Source organism: Bufo bufo, chromosome 6 (genome assembly GCF_905171765.1).
Source record: "Bufo bufo chromosome 6, aBufBuf1.1, whole genome shotgun sequence".
Classification (NCBI taxonomy): domain Eukaryota; kingdom Metazoa; phylum Chordata; class Amphibia; order Anura; family Bufonidae; genus Bufo; species Bufo bufo.
Genome location: NC_053394.1, coordinates 393,072,496 through 393,095,819, shown reverse-complemented (window position 1 = coordinate 393,095,819; position 23,324 = coordinate 393,072,496). Strand labels below are relative to the sequence as shown.

Sequence of the window (23,324 nt, the reverse complement as noted above, 5' to 3'; positions counted from 1 at the left end):
TGATCTTTACCCTCTTTCGGGATAAGGGTTATTTGTGCTTTGGTCATCTCTGTGGACAGGGATTTGTCTGCCAGTGTTTTATTGTATATGGGAAGTAGATGAGGTATCAGAATGTTGTGGAAAGTGGAATAATACGTGATCGGTAGGCCACCTGGACCTGGGCTTTTTCCTTTAGGAGACTGCCGGATGACATTTAGAAGCTCCGCCGGTATGAACGGAGATATTAAATGCTGTCTATCAGTATCTGACAATACAGGGAGATCTAACCTCTCCAAGAAAGATCCTGAGGGGGGGGGGGGGGGGTGACCCTATATCCCTCGAGTGTTGGTTGGGCAGGGTCCAGATTATATAATGATTCATACAAGTTTCTGAAATGTGTAGCTATCTAGTTAGTTTATGAACATAATTGTCTAGTTTCAAATACGCTTTTCAAAATATTGCAAAAAAAAATAATCTGCCCTATATGTTTGGTATTGCCGCATCTGTAACGACCTGGACTACATAAATATCACATAAATTTTCCCTTACGGTAAACGCTGTAAAAAAAAAAATAATACAAAATTGCTAATTTATTCTTAGTTGCCACCGAAAAAACGTGATAACAAGTGATCAAAAAGCGCTATTTACTCCAAAATGATACCAATGAAAAATACAAGTCATCCTGCAAAAATCAAGCCCTCACACAATTCCATAGAATGAAAAATAAAAAAAGTTATAGGTCTTGGGAAGTAGGAATGCAAAAACATATTTTCTTTAAAAATAAAAAGGTTTATTGCAAAAAAGTGGTAAAACGTAAAAAAAAATTATAAAAAAATACTATTAAAAACTACAATTTGTCCCACAAAAAACAAGCTCTCATAAAGCTATTTAGACGGTAAAATAAAAAAATTATAGCTCTTGGAAAGCGACGATGATAAAAGGAAGAAAAACGCTTGGTCAGTAAGGTGTGATACAGTGATGTCATTGCACCTGCTGGGCTGAGAGGGAGAGTGCACAGACCAGAGATAATCCCCCGACCTGTGCGCTCTCCTCGGCTCAGCAGGAGAGATGTCATCACATCACGTCTGCTGCTGGAAAGAGCATGATGAGAATGATAAGCAGTATAAGGAGCTTCACTACTGTAAGGGGCACTACTGTAGAAGGGGACACAAAGGGGGAATAACTACTGTATTGGGCCACTAAGGGAAAGCATTATTGTAAGGGGCATAACTACTGTGTGGGGGCACTAAGGGGGCATAACTACTGTTTGGAGACATCAAGGGGGCATTCCCCTGAGGGCACTAAATGGGAATTCTACTGTGGAAGGGACTCTTAGGAGAGATAACTATGATGTGGGGAACTAAAGGGGCATTCAACGCCTCTTGTCCAGCACTAGGAAATGTATATGTATTTAAAATGACTGATTGGGTGGAGGTTGCAGGGAAGTTGCTCAAGGTGGGGGCCAACCTGGCCTAGTTATGTCCCTAATTCTTGTATTTTGTGCCATACCTTTCTGTGGATTAAAAAAAAAAAAACTGAAATGGAATAAAATTTCAATAGAATATTTTGGTATATTATTCATTGATAATGTCTTTTGTTCTTGGCAGAGGACTGTACCAGGAACTTAGAGAAACATCTGGTATCTTCAGATCTTGAAGTAGATGATCGTGGTATCATACAAGATATATATGAAGAGCATGCCAATATCCAAGATATATCTTCATCCAATCACGGCAAAAATGTATTATTTGATCCTTTTAAACAGGTCCAATCTTCTTATTCATCACAGACTGTAACACAGAATAAAAGTCACAGAAAAGGTGTTAAACATCCAACAGCTCATGTAAGAGAGAAGACTTTTTCATGTTTAGAATGTGGAAGATTTTTTAGATATAAATCAGAATTAGTGATACATCAGAGAAATCACACAGGGGAGAAGCCATATTCATGTTCAGAATGTGGGAAATGTTTTAAGTATAAACAAGGTCTTGTTGTACATCAGAGAATTCACACAGGAGAGAATCCATATCCATGTTCAGAATGCGGTGAATGTTTTAAGCATAAATCAGCTCTTGTTATACATGAGAGAAATCACACCGGGGAGAAGCCATTTTCATGTTCAGAATGTGGGAAATGTTTTAGCAATAATTCGCATCTTGTTGTACATCAGAGAATTCACACAGAAGAGAAGCCATTTTCATGCTCAGAATGTGGGAAATGTTTTAAGTATAAACAAGCTCTTGTTGTACATCAGAGAATTCACACAGGAGAGAAGCCATATCCATGTTCAGAATGCGGTGAACGTTTTAAGCAGCAATCGGCTCTTTTTTTTCATCAGACAGTTCACACAGGGGAGAAGCCATTTTCATGCTCAGAATGTGGAAAATGTTTTAAGCAGAAATCAACTTTTGTTACACATCAAAAAACTCACACAGGGGAGAAGCCATTTTCATGTTCAGAATGTGGGAAATGTTTTAACAATAATTCACATCTTGTTGTACATCAAAGAACTCACACAGGTGAGAAGCCATTTTCATGCTCAGAATGTAGTAAATGTTTTAAGTATAAACAAGCTCTTGTTGTACATCAGAGAATTCACACAGGAGAGAACCCATATCCATGTTCAGAATGCAGTGAATGTTTTAAGCATAAATCAGCTCTTGTTTTCCATCAGAGAGTTCACACAGGGGAGAAGCCATTTTCATGTTCAGAATGTGGGAAGAGTTTTAACAATAATTCAGCTCTTATTAGACATCAAAGAGTTCACACCGGGGAGAAGCCATTTTCATGCTCAGAATGTGAAAAATGTTTTAATCAGAAATCGGCTCTTATTACACATCAAAAAACTCACACGGGGGAGAAGCCATTTTCATGTTCTAAATGTGGGAAATGTTTTAACAAAAATTCACATCTTGTTGTACATCAAAGAACTCACACAGGAGAGAAGCCATTTTCATGCTCAGAATGTAGTAAATGTTTTAAATATAAACAAACTCTTGTTGTACATCAGCGAATTCACACAAGAGAAGTCATATCCATGTTCAGAATGCGGTGAATGTTTTAAACATAAATCAGCTCTTGTTTTCCATCAGAGAATTCACACAGGAGAGAATCCATTTTCATACTCAGAATTTGGAAAATGTTTTAATAAGAAATCCGCTCTTGTTACACATCAAAAAACTCACAGAGAGAAACCATCTCCATGCTTAGCCCTTTAGTGACCTCACTTATGTGTTTTTATGGTAGTCAGTGTCGCTAACTGGCTTTATTCCGTCACACTCTTTTTTTTTACACAGAGATAAGACAGAGACAAGAGAACCTTGCTTTGAGTTACCAGAGGTGGCTGAGGGCTTGGAGTGATGATTGGGACCGCTGTGAGAGCTCCCCAAACACGTATTGTCTCCTGTATTGAATGAATACCGGTCATCAAATGACAGATCCAGTTAAAAGTTTATACTGTATATATATCCCCTCTAAACAAAAATGTTTGGTGAGAGGAAATAAAAAAAAAACAACTATAGCGCCTGATATAAAAAGATAACCATCTACCTATTCCAGCCCCAGTCTGTTCTACATTTTATAAGTATTTGTAAAATTAAAAACCTTGTCAAGAAACCATCAGCTCTTACTGGGTTTCATCAGTGATGTGCAAGTTCTCCCAACAAGTGACCCAGGTGAGGATTGCCTCATTACATAGAAACCATTACTCGTCCTCCTAAAGGAATATCATCTTAATCTGAACACCCTGACCAAAATGTACCTGTAGATAAACCCAACAAGTGTGGTCCCCGCCACCCCTGTATTTGTAGAAGTCATGTGGTTCACTCATCTCGCATGAATTTACCAGTGGGGGAATCCTTGGTTATTTTCTTCTTTGTATGTCCCACCAGCTCTGGATTGTTTTAAGTTTTATAATTGAAGACTTGATATTAAATATTTTTATTGGATATATAGAATTTTTGATCATTTTGTTTCCTATAACTATTTTCATTCCTATTATTGTATGGTGATACTGTCTGGGTTTTTAAGGTGTTCAATAAGTTTTTATTGAGTTATAACAAAAGAGGACAGCACAGTATACATAGGCGCGAATAGCTAAAAATGGCATGAGATAGAAGAATCCTTTGTAAAATCCCGCTCTTTGAGAGCTTTGCTTGCAGCCTGTAGTCTGAAAGCTGTTCAATTTTCCCCCTTACTCTGCACCACTCGGGCTATGATGCATATTTGGAAGCAGCTCATAGATTCTTTTCAGTTATTCAATGTGCCCCTAACTGTCTGGGTTTTTAATCGGATGTCTTACACCTGACAATACTTCTAGAAGTAATGACAATACCTCGGATGGAGAGGGGAGAGTAGTGATCCTTTACTGTTCTCATGGATGGTTTTGGATGCTGCCCCTTAAAGGGGTATTCCCATCACCCACTTTAGCATTATCTTCAGCTGCCTTTCTGCTCCTGCTTCCCCTACTGTGCTTGTTATGTGGGGGGAGCTATGTTATCACATGATGATATGCAGAGCTCTGGATGTGTGCTCCTGATGCTGCCATATAGTAAAGTGTACAGGGACTAAACAGGGAGAAACTGAGTGAGGTGCTGAGTATATATAGTATATAGACTGTAGTCATACCTTACACTTTCACATCCATATAGCACTACACTTTCTGAGCTCTCATTCTCCCCAGCTGCACGGCTTGCTCCCGTCCAGGTACATAGCCCAGCAGCTGCACATATATCACTAGTATGTCAGCTGCCTGGTGAGCACTGAAGTAGAACTCCAGTGCAGAGAGCTGGATGACAAAGGCTCCCGTCCCCGGCTATAGCCGCTCCTTGTATCATCTTCCCCTCCGTACATACAGATAACAGTGTGATAACATCAGAGCACACTGACAGCCCTGACGAGGGCTCCACTCTTCCTATTCCCTTTACCTAACTGCCAAGCAGAGCTCAAAAACTGCTGCTGAACACGTCCCAGAGCCGTCCTACTTCAAGGGTTTCTGTCAGCAGGAAAATGGTTATTAACCTGGCTGACATTAGTGATGTACTAATGTCAGCTGAACATAACTATATTAGCGCCATCTCACTGCGTGCCGCCGTTATTTAGAAAACAATTACTTTTATAATATGCAAATGAGCTTCTAGGAGAGGGGGGGGCGTTGCTCCTGCTCCTAGAGGGTCCATTCTCCCACCTCTGGCCACGCCCTGCTACACTTGATTGACAGGGCCAGGGAGCTCTGGTCTCCACCTGTCTGCCATGGAAATCTCGCGCCTGCGCTGTCCCGTTCAGTATTTGGGCTGGCGTAGTGAGGGAAGGACGGTGGTCGGTTGATGGCTTCATTCACTCCGGCTGCGCTGGACTAAACTAGGACGCAAGATTTTCACGGCAGACAGGGCCGGCAGGAGGAGACCAACGCTGCCTTGCCCCGTCAATCAAGTGTAGCAGGGCGTGGCCAGAGGTGGGAGAATGGACCCTCTAGGAGCAGGAGCAACGCCCCCCCCCTCTCCTAGAAGCTCATTTGCATATTATAAATGGAGCCTCTAGGAGCAGGAGCATTTTTCATCAACTTTACATAAGGGACAATGTGAGATATGATTGTTAGGATAGGAATACCCCTTTAATATATTCTGTAGGTAATTGCTTGTTTTGTGCACATAGTGGTTTCTACCTTGCCAGGCAGGGCCGTTATGGTGCAGAAGCGTGACTTGTCACATCTGGATACCACAGTTACAGTGATGTGACTGTCCCATAGGCCAAAATACAGTTGTGTTCAAAATAATAGCAGTGTGTTTAAAAAAGTAAATAAAGCTCAAAACCCTTCTAATAGCTTTTATTTCCATACACACAAATGCATTGGGAACACTACACATTCTATTCCAAATCAAAACATGAAGAAAAATATATCAAATTTGTGTTTTTCCTCTAAAGAAATTGAAGAAAAGTGAATATTAGACTGTTCAAAAAAATAGCAGTATTTGTATTCTTTACAAACTGAATCACTATATAAACTGAAAACTGTTTAAAGATTTTGCTTTCCTTTGAATCACTTAAAGGAGTTGTCTCAACTCATAAAGTTATATTTATTATGTGCATGACATTGTTATAAGTACCTTACAAATGTAGATGAATCAGCAGAAATGGCTCTCGTCCCCACTATCTTACTTCTTCGTCCTCTTTATACACTGCTCGTCTCCAGGGGCCACGGTTGCAGTGCAGCAGCGGTGGCCGCGATTGCGCACAGCTAGAAAAAAAGCCGGCCTTTCTGGTAGCCGGGAATTGATGGAGTGAGCACGCACGGGGCCGCGCGCATGCGCAGCAGCTCCCGTTCCCGTCCACCTCTCTGTCATTCTCTCCTGTATGATACATATCGCTGCAACCACCACTTACCATACTGCAAAGAAAAAGGGGGTCAGTCAGCACATCCCAAAGCGTAAGGGCACGTTGCTATGGCTGAGAACAAGACTGTTAAACAAAACAAGCAATGCAACAGCTCACTGCAAACCAAATAAAGTACAAAATTGCATCATAATAGCAAATGCTGAACTAATAAGTTAGAGATACTTGGCAAATCGTTTTGTACAAAATTATTTGAGCCCGTCTGCCGAACGTCAAGGCAATCTCTAGTTAGACGGGTTCCTAACACTAAATATACCTGTTATGTGCCATAGCGGCTATCATAAAATTCAGAAAGTGTAGGTTCCACTAACATGCTGGATCCGCCTGAATTTCCGTCATTTTCGGTGCCAAAATGGCCTCCATTATATCCAGGAAAAGCAGTTACCAGCATGCACCACTTACCATAGGTTGTCACGATCTGTATGATACTGCTAGTGTTTCAGATAGTCAGCAGCCTCACGAGCATGCACGTTGTTACGACCAGAGGATGTGGATCCTCTGTGTCAGCTGATAGAGGACTGGGAATTAGTCCAATATTGCTGACTGCTGACTCTCAGAGACAGGACCCTGGTGTCTGCACTGGTTACCTTGAATGCAGCTACCTGCAGTAGTGTGAACAGAGTCCAACAAAGGCAGAATAAAGGAACAGATGGTCTTTACTGGCAGACAGTATTCAAAAGTCACATGACAGATACAGGCAACACAAAGTTCAGAGCAATATAGCATGCAGATATAAGCAGTCTAGGAGCGCAGGGTCTGGATCCAGGCAGACTTACAGGAGGAGATGGGCAGATGCGTAGTCAGGCAGTGCAGATATAAGCAGTCTCATAGGCAGTGCAAGATCTGGATCCAGGCAGACTTGCAGGAGGAGATGGGCAGATGAGTAGTCAGGCAGTGCAGATATAAGCGGTCTCATTGTCAGGCAGTGCAGATATAGAGTCAACAACCACGCTTGGGCACTTCATGATGAGTGAAGCTGCCTTAAATACAAATAGTCCCGCCTCCGGGTGGGGATGGTAATCAGGAACCAGCTGCCTACTCATATAAGAAAGGGAGAGGTGCGCGCGCGCATGCTATAGCGCATCAGATGACACCTGGCAAAGAGGACGGATGCGGCGGTATGCTGGCGGGCACCTGCGTCTCCTACAAGGTAAGCCAGTACTGGGACCCATAGTGCTGCAATGTGTAGACAGCGATCTGCCACCCTGCAGTGGAGATGCAGATCCCATACTGACACACGTGTAGTCAAGAGGCGGGATTATATTATCCTAGCGCCTCATGCCTGCTCCATCAATCACAGCAGAGGTACCACCTGTGGATCTGCAAAACACACGGATGTGTGAATGGACCCTAAGATCCGGGGATTGGGCTGGCCACTCCATAACGTCAATCTTGTTAGTCTGGAACCAAGATGTTGCACGTTTACTGGTGTGTTAGGGGTCGTTGTCTTGTTGGAACACCCATTTCAAGGGCATTTCCTCTTCAGCATAAGGCAGCATGCGATAAATATGCCCAACACCTTTGTATGAGAAACATCCCCATATCATGATGCTTGCGCTACCATGCTTCAGTGTCTTCACAGTGTAGCCACTAGACACTAGACCCAAAAAGAACAATCTTACTTTCATCAGTTCACAAAATGTCTCTTTAGGCCAGTCAATGTGCTCTTTGGCAAATTGTAACCTCTTCAGCACCTGTCTTTTTTTCAACAGTGGGACTTTGTGGGGGCTTCTTGCAGATGGCTTGGCTTCACATAGGCCTCTTCTAATTGTAACAGTACTCACAGGTAACGTTAGACCTTCTTTGATCTTCCTGGAGCTGATTTTCGGCTATTCTGAGTCCTTGCCATTTTGGCTTTTCTTCTATCCATTCGAATGGTAGTTTTTCGCTTTCTTCCACTTCTTTCAGGTTTTGGTTGCCATTTTAAAGCATTTGCGATAATTTTAGCTGAGCAGTTCTGCACTTCTTTATCAATCGTCATAAAACCCTCAGACAAGGGGAGAAATGTGGTTATCATGGACTATGAGCAGTATACCCATATGTTCCTAAACACCCATATGTGCCTAAGCATTCTCCCCAGGAATCCATCATTGATGGATCGTAAGAAACTCAGTGGGATTCTATTTGAAGCCCTCCAACTCAGACTTATCAACAACTGATAGCTGGGGTTCTTTTTACCACCATTCCCACAATTGGCCTGTTTCTATGGCCTCCATAAGGGCTTAGAACCCTTAAAAGGAAGACCAATTGTATCAGGGACAAACAGCCTTACGCACCCTATCAAGAGATAAACAGCTCACCACTCTTTAGAAAACGCTTGCATGGGAAGGGGCCGTCCCCAGCACAAAAATCTGATAAATCCCAGCAGGCGTACTTGTTTTGAGGTATGCTTTATACTTCGAAACAAGTACGTCTGCTGGGATTTATCAGATTTTTTGAACGCAACCCTATCAGCACCTACATTGACCAAATTTTAAGATCATTTGTTACCTCTCTCCCATCTTATGTCCAGGACTCTATAGAGGTCATTACGAAGGTGAATGGCCTCCATGTGGAGCAGGATGTGATTCTGGAAAGTTTAGATGTGGAAGCACTATATAATTTGATACCGCACAACAATGGATGCGAAGTAGTGGCCACCTTCTTGCGGGAGAGGGGTACTCATTTATGCCTCACAATGATTTGGTGCTGAAACTCTTATGATTTATTCTTGAACATAATACCTTCCTTTTCAATAATAAGTTCTACCAACTGGTAAAGGGCGTTGCGATGGGGGGTTGGGAAAAGAAACTAGTGTTCAGTGAAGAGATGAGTGACTTCACATCGTCGATTATCTTATGGCTCAGATATATCGATGATATATTGATTTATTTTGGCAGGGTGATGAGAACACCTCTGCGACCTTTGTCCAGCAGCTCAATGTTAACGACTGGGGGCTTTTCTTCACATCGGAAATCCATCCTTCCAGTGTTAAATTTTTGGACCTCACTGTCTTTAAAGACATTGATGGCAATATAGGCACACGCCTATATAGAAAAAAAGACGGTCACTAACAGCTTATTATAATGGTGGAGTTGTCACCCTGGGGCCCTTAAAAGAGGTATCCCAAAGGGTCAGTATCTATGTCTCCGCCATAATTGTTCCACCATAAAGAGATTTCCAAATGGCTACAAATGATCTAAAACTGAGGTTCCAAAGTCGGGGATACCCGACACCGGTTTTGAATCAAGCGTATCATCAGGCTCTGTGTAGCAATAGGGAATCATTGCTAAACCCTTGCACTCGGAATGAAAAATCTGACCAGATTCGGATAATTGGAAACTATGATGAAGCCCACGGCCCTGTGAGACGAATCTTGTCACAATATTTGGGCATTCTACAAGCTGACTCCGACATAGGGCATTTGGTGGGCAGTACTCCCTCTATTACATATCGAAGGGGCAGAAATATTCAGGACAGACTGGTTCACAGTTTCCATACTCCAGCTGTGCAGCGCCTCTTCTCCATCAGGGACCAATTGTTGGGGACCTATAGATGTGGGGGGTGCATTGCATGCAGCTCAATTAAGAAGGGTGGCACATTTTCGAGCACCACTACTGGATACATCTATTGTATCAGCTCTTTTATAAATTGTAAATCCACAGGTTTGATATACAGCCAGGTCCATAAATATTGGGACATCGACAAAATTTTAACATTTTTGGCTCTATACACCACCACAATGGATTTGAAATAAAACGAACAAGATGGGCTTTAACTGCAGACTGTCACCTTTAATTTGAGGGTATTTACATCCAAATCAGGTGAACGGTGTAGGAATTACAACAGTTTGCCTATGTGCATCCCACTTGTTAAGGGGCCAAAAGTAATGGGACAATTGGCTTATCAGCTGTTCCATGGCCAGGTGTGTGTTATTCCCTCATTATCCCAATTACAATGAGCAGATAAAAGGTCCAGAGTTCATTTTAAGGGTGCTATTTGCATTTGGAATCTGTTGCTGTCAACTCTCAAGATGAGATCCAAAGAGCTGTCACTATCCGTGAAGCAAGCCATTATTAGGTTGAAAAAACAAAACAAACCCATCAGAGAGATAGCAAAACCATATGGCGTGGCCAAAATAACTGTTTGGAACATTCTTAAAAAGAAGGAACGCACCGGTGAGCTCAGCAACACCAAGAGACCCGGAAGACCACGGAAAACAACTGTGGTGGATGACCGAATAATTCTTTCCCTGGTGAAGAAAACACCCTTCACAACAGTTGGCCAGATCAAGAACACTCTCCAGGAGGTAGGTGTATGTGTGTCAAAGTCAACAATCAAGAGAAGACTTCACCAGAGTGAATACAGAGGGTTCACCACAAGATGTAAACCATTGGTGAGCATCAAAAACAGGAAGGCCAGATTAGAGTTTGCCAAACGACATCTAAAAAAGCCTTCACAGTTCTGGAACAACATCCTGTGGACAGATGAGACCAAGATCAACTTGTACCAGAGTGATGGGAAGAGAAGAGTATGGAGAAGGAAAGGAACTGCTCATGATCCTAAGCATAACACCTCATCAGTGAAGCATGGTGGTGGTAGTGTCATGGCGTGGGCATGTATGGCTGCCAATGGAACTGGTTCTCTTGTATTTATTGATGATGTGACTGCTGACAAAAGCACCAGGATGAATTCTGAAGTGTTTCGGGCAATATCATCTGCTCATATTCAGCCAAATGCTTCAGAACTCATTGGACGGCGCTTCACAGTGCAGATGGACAATGACCCAAAGCATACTGCAAAAGCAACCAAAGAGTTTTTTGATGGAAAGAAGTGGAATGTTATGCAATGGCCAAGTCAATCACCGGACCTGAATCCGATTGAGCATGCATTTAACTTGCTGAAGACGAAACTGAAGGGAAAATGCCCCAAGAACAAGCAAGAACTGAAGACAGTTGCAGTAGAGGCCTGGCCTCACCAGGGATGAAACCCAGCGTCTGGTGATGTCTATGCATTCCAGACTTTAGGCTGTAATTGACTGCAAAGGATTTGCAACCAAGTATTAAAAAGTGAAAGTTTGATTTATGATTATTATTCTGTCCCATTACTTTTGATACCTTAACAAGTGGGAGGCAGATATGCAAACTGTTTTAATTCCTACACCGTTCACCTGATTTGGATGTAAATACCCTCAAATTAAAGCTGACAGTCTGCAGTTAAAGCACTTCTTGTTCGTTTCATTTCAAATCTATTGTGGTGGTGTATAGAGCCAAAAATGTTAGAACTGTGTCCATGTCCCAATATTTATGGACCTGACTCTATCTAATGACATGTGTATGTGGATTACAGTATGTGGGCAAAACGGTGAAAAAAGTTCAGCAGAAGCATCGGGGGAACACCTCAATGACATTAAAAAGGAGGCAGATACCCTGGTGGCAAGACATGTGGCGGAATGCCATGCGAGTGACCCTGGGGTTGTTCAATTCCAGGGCATTGAATTAATTCGACCCTCACCTAGAGGGGGTGATTATGATAGGTGCGTACTACAAAAAGAGGCGAGATGGACCTTTTCGGCTTAATACTGTACGACAAAAAGGTCTCAATGACCATATATCCTATATATGTTTTCTATAGGTCATTTTGGGGTACCCATGTGTCTTCAGCCCTGGTCTGGTGTTAATTGATACACTGACAGACTTTATGAAGGAACATAATAGGGCATACCCAATTAGTACGGTATCTTCTCTTTTGCTGATTTTACCATTGCAACCATGGTTATTGCCGCCCCCCTCATTTGAATACATTATTAGGGTTGATACTGCTGATGTGGAACTGCACTTATTATATGCCATACTTGTAGTATTATTGTTCATATACAATGGCCTATCATTACCATCTATTTGGTCCCTCTGCATCTCTCCCTTCTCCTTGCAGTACGGGGTTTATAGTGCAGCGCTTGATATCTTCAGCGCTGATTCTGGCATGGACCCGAGTGACTTGGAGGGCAGACTTACAGCTGACGTAAGGGTGGGTGGAGCAATGACATTTAAATATCCAGCTTTGCGGAGGCCGCTTAACGGCCATCATACCGCCGGAACGCTGCCCCTATGTATCTATAGGTCTTTCTATCTATCTAATCTAATCTATCTGTCTTTCTATCTGTCTATCCATCTATCTATTATCTAGCTATCAATTATCTATCCATCTTTCTATCTATGTATTCATCTATCTATGATCTATCTATCGAAAACCCTATCAAGCTATTAATATCCTATTAAAATCCTATGAAAACCCTATCAAACTATTACAATCCTAATAAATTCCTATTAAAAGCCTATAAACCCTATCAAGCTATTAAAATCCCAATAAAATCCTATTAAATCCTATTAAAATCATATTCTGTCACAGATGCAGCAGCTGCGGCAGCAACTCTGCAGAAGCCATCATTTGTAAGTAGAGACGACTGGAACCCGCCATTGAGCGAGGTTAAGGGTATAACTCAACCTCGCTAACACTCGATTTGTTAATTTTGACATCTTAAAAGACCATGTGTCAGATTACTGGCGCAATCCCGAGACGCAGAAAACAATAGGTATAGAGTAAACTGGCATTTTCAGAAATAGGAAGCGTCGGGACATAGAAAAAAGCCTGTTACGTAAAACGCAAAAGCGTGGCTACACAAAGAGAAGACTGACGACGGACTTTACACCGTTGCCTTTCTGTTATTAAACATGGCAGCGCAATTTCAACACCGGTTTTCTTGTATTTTAGCAGGACCCTCGAATTCCGGAAAGAGTTTTTTTTTTAAATGGCTGTGTTAATTCACGTGGATACGTTAATGTCGCACAAACCCGACAATGTCATTTGTTTTTTATGTGTGTTGGCAGAAATTGTACGACGAGCTAACCCGTTTATTTACAAATATCAGGTTTACGACGAACTATTCCCGCTGGACAAGGTAAATTTGGCGACTGACGATCTTATGGAGGCGGCTTGCGAAATACAAAACTCTTTCACCAAATACGTGCACCACAGAAATTCGAGCATCATGTATCTCATTCAAAACTTATTTTGTCAGGGTAAGAAAAGCAGGACCATAAATTTAAACACTAAATACTGTACATGGTCCTTTTTAAGAACCCACAGGTTATTACGTTGGCTCGGCAAATGTACCCTGGTAAAACACATTTCTTTTTAGAAGCTTTTGAAAATGCTACACACACGCCTTACGGTTATTTACTCATAGATTTAAGATCCGACATGCCCAAGGAACTACGGCTAAAAAACGGTTTGTTCCCGCCAGATCTTCCGGCGGTTTATGTGTGCAAAAAGAAGCTCTAAAATGTGATATTTCTCATCTTGACTGTCATTCTTGGTAGCGTCGCCGCGCCTGTAAAGATGTCGAACTGGATACGGTGTAATTGGGAACCTTTCAAAGCATTGATCAAAACAAAACCGACGGTCCAAAAATCAATATTACGCAGCGTCAGTAACAATTGATTTGATATGTGCTATTGGCGAGATCGCTCTCAATATCGTTAAAGGAAAGATACCGCTTAGAGAGCAACAAAAAAATATACTGAAAAGATGGCGCAAGGCTATAAAGAAATTAAGCGTTAAAAGCTGCCCCATTAAACACAAGAAGCGCATTGTGAACCAACGAGGCGGTTTTATAGGTTCGCTGCTTGGCTTTGCGATACCTTTAATCACTAGCTTGATAGCTAATAGAGTCGGCGGCTCATAATGGAATATGCAGAAAATGTAACTGATTTCCAAACAAGAGTTGGACCAGTTAAAAACAAAAACTGTTGTAGAAACACCAGACATACGCCAAACCGTTACGCGGCGTTTGGACGTCGAAATTAGCGAAATACTACACAGAAATGACCTTTCAGATGATGAAAAAATTAAGAGATACACTAACGTGTTAGAGATACTTGACGATCAACAAACAGGCCGATAAAGAAATGTCAACCATAATTTTAATTACACAACCGCAACCAGATCAACAACGATCGACAAATGACTCTTCTAGCGGAGACGATGTTAAAGAGATACTTGACAATGTTAATATAAGGTATAGGAAAAATGCTGAACTTTTGTTGAACAAACTTCGACGATCTGGTAACAAGCTGTACTGGAACGCTGGGGGTGAATTCATTTACAAAGATCAAGCTATACCTGTAGCCAACGGGTGGGACTTTACGATAATTTAAAAAAGGGGGTCGCACGATCGTAACAACAACCCTTGCGTTAACGCGAGGCTCTTTATTATCTTAAAAGAGAAAGCCTCCTTTGTTACAGACGTCTTGGTTAACGTTGTAACTTTTACTTTGAATGTATAATAAATTGTATTTGTATGTAGCACCTGATAATGTTTTTATTTGTTCTACATAACTTTGTTACAGACGGCTTGGTTATCGTTGTAAATTTTATTTGACGGTATATAAAAATGTATTTGCATGTAATATCTCAATGTTTTTACATAAAATGACTTTTTAAATAAAAATGTAGTTGTTTTTTTCTTTTTACAATAAATAAATATTTTAATGTCCGAATTGGTTACAAAATGATGGTTTTCCTGGTTCGGGTGTTGTTATAGGTATTTTCCATTCTGTCAGCAGGCGCTTGCCATCTTCAAAGGTCCGGATTACATGAGTTTGACCATCCTTAGTGAGGAGCAACTTTAGCGGGTATCCCCATTTGTAAGGACTTTAAAATATTCACCAAACTAATTGGCAACAGATTATCCACCATTAAGGGCAGGATGACCGGTCGGGCACTTCGGACGTGGTCCGAGGGCCCGGCCAGGATAGGGGCCCGCTGCAGCCGTGCACATAACATAATGTGCACAGACTGCAAAGTTATTCACCCGGGCCCGGCTATCTGGGCCCGGCGGCTGGCACAGCGTCCCGAATCGCGATATTACCTATAGTATTCCCTGCGCAGGCAGGCGCGATAACAGTGACGTGCGCCTGCCTATCTACGAGTGAGCACCAGGAGTCTAGGACACAGGTAAGTATTGGCTTTTATTTTTTTGTGTGCCAAGCCAACTTTGGGGGACATTACTGGGGGCACAGGAGGCGAGGATACATATTACTGAAGGGACAATGGGGAGCAAACTACTACATGGGGGCAGTGTGGGGGACAATTAATACTGTGGGGGCAGTGTGGGAGACAATACTGTGGCGCAGTGTGGGGGAAAAATTACTACTGTGGGGGCAGTCTTGGGGGAAATCAATTCTGTGGGGGCAGTGTGGGGGAAATTAATACTGAGGGGGAAATTGATACTGTGGGGGACAATAGGCACTGTGTGGGGGACAATTGGTACTGTGGGGGCAGTGTGGGGGACAATAACTACTGTGGGGGCAGTGTGGGGACAATTGGTACTGTGGGGGAAAATTAGTACTGTGAGGGCAGTGTATGGGACAATTGGTACTGTGGGGGCAGTGTGAAGAACAATTATTACTGTGGGGGACAATTGGTATTGTGGGGGACAATTACTACTGTGGGGGCAGTGTGGGGGGACGATTACTACTGTGGTTGCAGTGTGGGGGACAATTGGTACTGTGGGAGCAGTGTGGGCGACAATTGGTACTGTGGGGGCAGTGTGGGGGACAATTACTACTGTGGGGGCAGTGTGAGGGACAATTACTACTGTGATGGCAGTGTGGGGGATGTCACTATTGGGTAGGAACTATAGGGTCATTTCAATTACAAGGACAGATTGGGGGACATTATTTTTCAGGGACACTATAGAGGTATTATTACCTGTAGCACAATATAGGATGTTATTATTACTGGGGGTACTCTAGGGGACATTATAATTGCTGTAGACACCACAGGGACATTTGGGGGTCATTTATCAAACTGGTGTAAAGTAGAACTGGCTTAGTTGCAACCAGATTCCACTTTTAATTTTAGACAGCTCTTTTTGAGAATGAAAGGTGGAATCTGATTGGTTGCTATGGGCAACTAAGCCAATTGTACTATACAGTTTGATAAATGAACCCAATTATGAGACATCTAATATGTTTGTGTAACAAACTCTGTATAGACGAGATGCGGTTGAAAGAATTTGTCATGGCAGCCTGGGTCAAACGGAGGAGAAGAGGAAAGAGAAGATCTACATGACAGGACAAGTAAGAGGTATGTGGTGCTGTATTCTCCTATATGTAGAGCTGGCTCACTACTGTGTTTTTTTTATGATAAGGCTATCACACTAGCGTTAAAGTTTTCCGGCATAGAGTTCTGTCATAGGGTCTCAATACCGGAAAAAAACGCTTCCATTTTTCCCCATTCATTGTCAATGGGGACAAAACTGAACAGAACAGAATCCTCCAAAATGCATTCCGTTCCATTTAGTTGCGTTCCCAGACCGGAGAGCAAACCGCAACATGTATTTTGCTTTCAATCCTGGGATGTGGAGCAAGACGGATCTGACACAATAGAAAACGGTTCCGTCCCCATTGACTTTCAATGGAGTTCATGACGGATCTGTCTTGGCAACGTTAAAGATAATACAACCGGATCTGTTCATAATAGATGCAGATGGTTGTATTATTAGTAACGGAAGTGTTTTTGCTGAACCCTGCCGGATCCAGCAAAAACGCTAGTGTAAAATAATTTATGTACCGTATATACTCGAGTATAAGACAAGTTTTTTGGCACATATTTTTGTGCTCAAAAAGCCCCCTCGTCTTATACTCGAGTCTAGGTCTGTCTTAGCTCCGGTAATAGCAGGCAGCGCGGGGGGGGGGCGGCGCTCACTCACTGACGTCACGCTCCTGCGCCGCCTAGTGGGAGCAGGCGCGTGACGTCAGTGAGTGAGCGCCGCCCCCCGCACTGCCTGCTATTACCGGAGCTAAGACAAAGTAAGATATCCTAAAAATCCGAGTAAAGTTAAAAGTAGTTACTGATTCGTTTATAAATATACTGCTGTGAGCGTCGGGGAGGGGGATCTGTGGATGGCACTGTAGGGGGATCTGTGGATGGCAGCCTGTATTTAATGCAGAGTGTGTGTGTATATAATGCACACACTCTGCATTAAATAAAGGGAGTCAGAGTCAGACTCCCATCAATCTGAGTCACCCTCTTGCAGATGTGTGTATATAATGTAGAGTGTGTGCATTATATACACATACACTCTGCATTATAGCTGCATTTCCCACACTAGTCTTATACTCGAGTCAATAATTTTTCCCATTTTTGGGGGGTAAAATTAGGGGCCTCGGCTTATATTCGGGTCGGCTTATACTTGAGTATATACGGTATTTTAAATTTGGCAACTAAAAATTTAATTTGGCTCCTGGGTATTTTTGCAGTCCTATGTAACACTACAGATAACATAAGGTAAAAGGGTTCTTTGGGATTTAAATATTGATATAGGTGATGTGGGCGGTGTGACTTGAGGGTGGGCGGGGACACAGGGGCCCCATAATCTCCTATGGCCCGGGGGCCCCATGAGTTATCAGTCCGCCCCTGTCCGCCCCTGTCCGCCATCCTCCCCCACCTAGTGAAAGAGGACCAATCTGGATTTGTTAAGGGCAGACAAGCCTCAGATAATACGAGACAGCTGCTTAACCTTTTCAATATAGCAGAAGTTAAAAATATTCCTACGGTAGCAGTCACATTAGATGCGGAAAAGGCGTTTGACCCCCTTCACTGGTCATTTGCCTTTTCTATCTTGGGGGAGATGGTATTCTCTGGACCTATAGTTTAACGCCGTGCAAGGGTTGTACTCAGATCGTACAGCCAGGGTCTTTGTTAATGGGGTCCTTTCAGAGGCATTTCACATTACTAACGGCTCTCACCAGGGATGCCCATTATCCGCTCTAATTTTCATATTGGCCCTTGAACCCCTAGCACAACACATTCGACTTTCGGCAGACATAGAGGGCATAAGAATAGGTTCATCATCACATATCATTTCCCTATACGCAGACGACATTATTCTTACAGTCACGAACCCAAAGCAGTCATTAAAAAATGCCTTCTCCCTCATCTCTCACTTTGGGTCCCTTTCTTACTATAAAATTAATAACTCCAAATCCCTAGCTCTTCCCATTAACATCCCACTCCCGGAACGGAGATACTTAAAGGGCACATTTCCTTTGGACTGGCAGACAATGACCATTCCATACCTTGGAATTAAACTTGCATACCAGAACAACTATGAACCTTTTATTTCCACTATGTCAAAAGACTTCTCGAGTTTTTGCATGAAAGAGGTTTCCTGGATAGGCAGAGTATCTTCGTTTCAAATTATGACTTTGCCAAAATTAATATAGGTTTTACGAGTACTATCAATTCTAGTACCTGAAGCATTTTTCAGAGCCTCTCAGAAACTACTAAACACATACATATGGAACTCGGGTCGTCCTAGAATTGCCCAGTCCATAATGTTTAGGAAAAGAAGGGCAGGAGGTATAGGCTTACCATCCATCAGAGACTATTATTGCTCAATAGGTCTTTGCTTTCTTAGAGAGTGGTGGAGCCCTGCCCCAGGCAAATCCTGGGCACAGATTGAAGCTTACTCCCTAAATGGGGGCACTCTGAAAGATTACCTGTGTGTAGCTACATGGAAATGACATCCCCCAAAATCTACTCTCTTAACCGTAACAAATGCTGGAATTTTATGGTCTCAACTCTACCGACAGCAAGGTAGCCCGAATCTCACTCTGCTTACTAATGCTTCGGTCTTTGTGCTGGAAAAACTCATAGGTAACATTGACTTATCCTCTTGGCGCGCTGCAGAGATATCCTCAATGGCACAACTGATTGAAAATGCATCAATGGTTTCTTTTGAATCCCTCCAAAAATCTAACAACTTACCTCAATCGGAATTCCTTTCATACCTACGGGTTCGCCATTGCCTTGGCTCCATCCTCCAAACACCCCCTAAGATCCAATCTGATATTATCAGACTGTTTGAAAATCCATCACTGTTCCAACATCAATCTACTCGATGCATATATGACTTACTAGGGGACAAGCTGAAGTTCATTAAAACTCCTCCTATGTTACATTGGGAAAAAGATTTACACACATCCTTTACTAAGGAGGACTGGGCCAGGGTGGTGAACTTCATAACATCCACTTTTAAATGCACCACCCATTATGAAGCTGGGATGAAAACCAAGCTCAGATGGTACTTCACTCCACACAAACTGAGCATCATATACCCAGGTACATCCTCATGCTGCTGGAGACAATGTGGGAAAACCGGTACTCTATACCACATTTTGTGGTCATGTCCAAAACTAGCCAACTAGGCAAACATTCTCCCTTGTCTCACAAGTCATTGGTATACAGGTCTCCCCATCTAGCGATGATGATGAGCCCCCAAGGCGTTTGAGACGCTGGCAGGCGGAGCAAGGGGACCGCCATGCTAGGGACCCTGTGGCCCACACTAGTATGAGCAGCTATGGAGCTCGTACTAGTATTCTGGCCCACCAGTTAAGTCCACCAGAGCCCCCTACTAGTAAACTTGCATGGTGTACCCCAGAGCATTTTGAGCCTGTGATTCCTGATTTTATTGGCCAACCAGGAATCCAGATTACCACAGTGGGCTTCACTGAATATGACTATTTTATTATTTTTTTAGTGACCACTTTGTGAATCTGATGGTGGAGCAAACGAACGTGTTTACCCAACAGTTCATTGCTCAACACCCGGGCTCCTTTTTGGCTAGGGCCGGTGGCTGGACTCCGGTCAGTGCAGCCGAGATGAGGACATTTTGGGGCCTCGTGCTGCACATGGGCCTAGTCAAAAAAAACAGTGTCAGGCATTACTGGAGTGGGGACTTCCTCTACCAGACCCCACTTTACAGTAAGGCCATGACACATATCCGGTTTGAGGCCATCCAGAAATGCCTGCATTATGCAGATAATGCAGCATGTCCCTCCCCCCCCCAAGGTAATCCTGCCTATGACCGTCTGTACAAAATCAGGCCGGTCATCGATCACTTGTTGGCCAAATTTTTGGAGGCCTCAAACAGAATTCCCCCTTTAACTGGTCTTCTTCCTATTTAACTTATCTAGGCGTTAAGATTAGTGCAGATCCAACCCAACGTTTTTGTTTAAACTACACCCCCTTCATGAAAAATATTTCTGACACCTTAGCTAACTTAGACCTTCCTATCTTATTTTGGTTTGGGAGGAAAAACATCCTTATGTCCCTTACTTTACCAAAATTGACCTATCTGCAGCAGGTACTCCCCTTCCCAATCCCGTACTCATACTACGACTCCTTGAGGTCACTCTTTAGAGCATTCATATGGAACAAAAAGAAAGCTCGTCTTTCGTACAAATCTCTTAGACGCCCCAGGAGGATGGGTGGAATTGCCCTTCCAGATCCTGAACTCTACGGAAAAGCAGTTCTCCTCTCTAGAGTAGTAGATTGGTTAAGGAATCCAACTCATAAATCATGGGTGCCCATGGAACAGTCGTTACTTGGATCCACCTTTAGAGCCTTGTTGTTAGGTAACAAAACCCCCCAACCCCTTCCACCCTCCACTACCCCCTCAATAAAACCTACTTTATCTGCATGGAAGTGGCTTCAAGAAACACAATACTCAATACCTTTTCCATCTCCAATCCTTCAAGACAGGGATATTTTCTGTCTAGCCCCGAAAGCACTTTATAAAGGACTACCCTTAAAAAAGAGGAACTCTACTGTTTGGCTGAAAGACCTCTTCCGAGACACTCAGTTGCTCTCTCTGGAAGACATGAGATGCAAGCTAGAAGTAAGACAGTCACACAGTCTGATTCCCAGCGGGTGTATTTCGACTTGCCGGACGATCAAGTGGCCAACTACCAAAAAGTCGATGGTGAGATTCTGGCAAGACTGGGGGTGAATGTGTTGGCTGAGCCTGCAAGACCCCAGTATTATAACTTACTTCACCTCTTGAAAAAAATATTGGCTACAGCCTGATGTGGCGAGTCCCACTGCTATGCTGGATCGTATGTTAGCCGATAAGTTCTGGAGGGCTAACATACGATCTGCTATGCTGGATCGTATGTTAGCCGATACGTTCTGGAGGGTGTCAGAAGCCTGTCCATGTAAGGGCTGACTGTCCCCATCGGGTTGAGCCCATGGACACTAACTATGGCTATCGTCAGTCGCTATATGCAAGGAGGTTGTGTGCAACAGGTACCCAAGAGTCTCTAGATCATTTGTGCCAGGTGGATGTGGGAGACATTCCATCGGAGGCTCTGCTGGACTCAGGGAGTCTGGTGACCCTAGTAAGGGCTACCCTGGTCCGGTCCCCTGAGTATACTGGCCAGAAATTCGGGGTGATGTGCATCCACTGAGACTTAAAAGACTACCCCACCGTGCTGGTGTCTCTAACTACGGTGGTCGGTAGATGGACCCACGAGGTGGCTGTCACCACAAATCTAAATTATGAACTCATAATAGGGAGAGACTTCTCGGCACTGTGGCCTGCTATGAGAGTGACTGATACCCATGAGACAGGGGTATCCCTAGCAGAGTGGCCCGGCTCAGGGGGGAGACCAGAACCCTGGGAACCTGAGACCGAAGGGCCAGCGGTAGGGGTTGACCGCCACTTCGGTGGAAGAGGGGGAGATAACCCCGCTAAGTGTGATGGTGGGAGACGTGGAGGACTTGCCGCCGGGTCCTGAATTGGCAGACCTCAATGTCTCCGGGGATAATTTTGGTACCGCCCAACGTCGGGACCTAATCCTATCCCGCGCCTGGAAAATGTGCTAATAGTAGATGGTGAACCACAAGAACCTGGGGCAGAGTCAGTTTTTCCCCGTTTTGCGGTTCATCAGGATATGTTGTATCGGGTAAACCAACTACGGGGTGAGCCTATTGAACAGTTGGTGGTCCCGAAGGCTTATCGCAAGCTTGTGTGAGATCTAGCCCACCAACACGTTCTCGGGGGTCACCTGGGGCTGAAGAAAATTTAGGATCGTATTCTACAGCGGTTTTACTGGCCCAGCATATTCAAAGAAGTGGTAGAGTTTTGTAAGTCTTGCCCGACCTGCCAGATAACTAGCCCCCAGCCAAATTTCCGTAGTCCCCTAGTTTGAAATACCGTTTGACCGAATAGCTATGGACCTCATAGGCCCAGTACCGAAGTCCGCCAGAGGGCATCAACACATCTTAGTCATTCTAGACTACGACACTATCTACCCAGATAGAAATAAGAGATTCCCACGGCGCAAAGAACCAATCTTTGATGATGACACTAACTTGATTTAATAGCTTAGCAGATGGTACAATGCGTTTCGGGGCAGGAAGCATCCCTTCATCAGGTGCAGACTGCTCATACAATACAAACATCTTCTAGACAGACTTAAATACATAAAAAAAATGCTAAAAAGGCACAGATGGGGGAGTGGAAGGGGAGGTCCTGACCCCTCCACATGTTCCAGTACTGCGCATGCGATATGGCATGCAAATTAAAATAATATTTAAGGGTCACTAGTAGGTAAAACATTGGTGGTCCAAGTGGTTTGTGCAAAGAAATCCCACAAAAAACAACCTAATTTTAATGAATGGAGCGGTGTCTGGCTCAGAGATAAAGCCGGAACACATCGCTCTGCTGGGTGCGGTCACATGACTGCAGCGCTGGTCCCGTGACCGCTCCGTAACCCAGCAACCAGACGCTACTCCTCCTGCTCAGTTAGAATGTATGGGCGGGCGGGAGGAGGATCAATTCTGTGTATGTCAGTGAGGACGAGCGGTATTCACCACGCTGAGCCCGCTCATGGGTGGAAGGAGAGTTGGGAGGGGGAAACATAATTAACAAAAATAGAAAGGGGAGGGAATAAAACACCCCTGGACGATGTAAGGGGTAAATCATAGTGAAAGGGGAGGCTGACTAAGAGGGGTGGAGCGTTTGGGGATAAAAACGCCACCCATTACATAGCAACACCTGACCAAAATTATAACAATAAATAAGCATGGATTGGGTAAAAGAATTGATAGTGAATAAAATAATTAAT

General features: G+C 43.4%; 2 protein-coding genes across 3 annotated transcripts in view; both read left to right on the top strand.

Moving 5' to 3' along the window:
- Nucleotides 1-3,278, top strand: part of LOC121003537 (zinc finger protein OZF-like) — a 1,338,071-nt gene extending 1,334,793 nt beyond the window's left edge. For both annotated transcript variants that reach the window (XM_040435436.1, XM_040435437.1), the window contains one exon: nt 1,587-3,278. In XM_040435436.1, the coding sequence (XP_040291370.1) occupies nt 1,587-3,034 (1,448 nt within the window). In that variant the 3' untranslated portion in view covers nt 3,035-3,278. The remainder of the gene's footprint in view (nt 1-1,586) is intronic.
- Nucleotides 1-23,324, top strand: part of LOC121003516 (zinc finger protein 208-like) — a 2,651,670-nt gene that overhangs the window by 715,553 nt on the left and 1,912,793 nt on the right. The gene's annotated exons all lie outside the window — the stretch shown is intronic.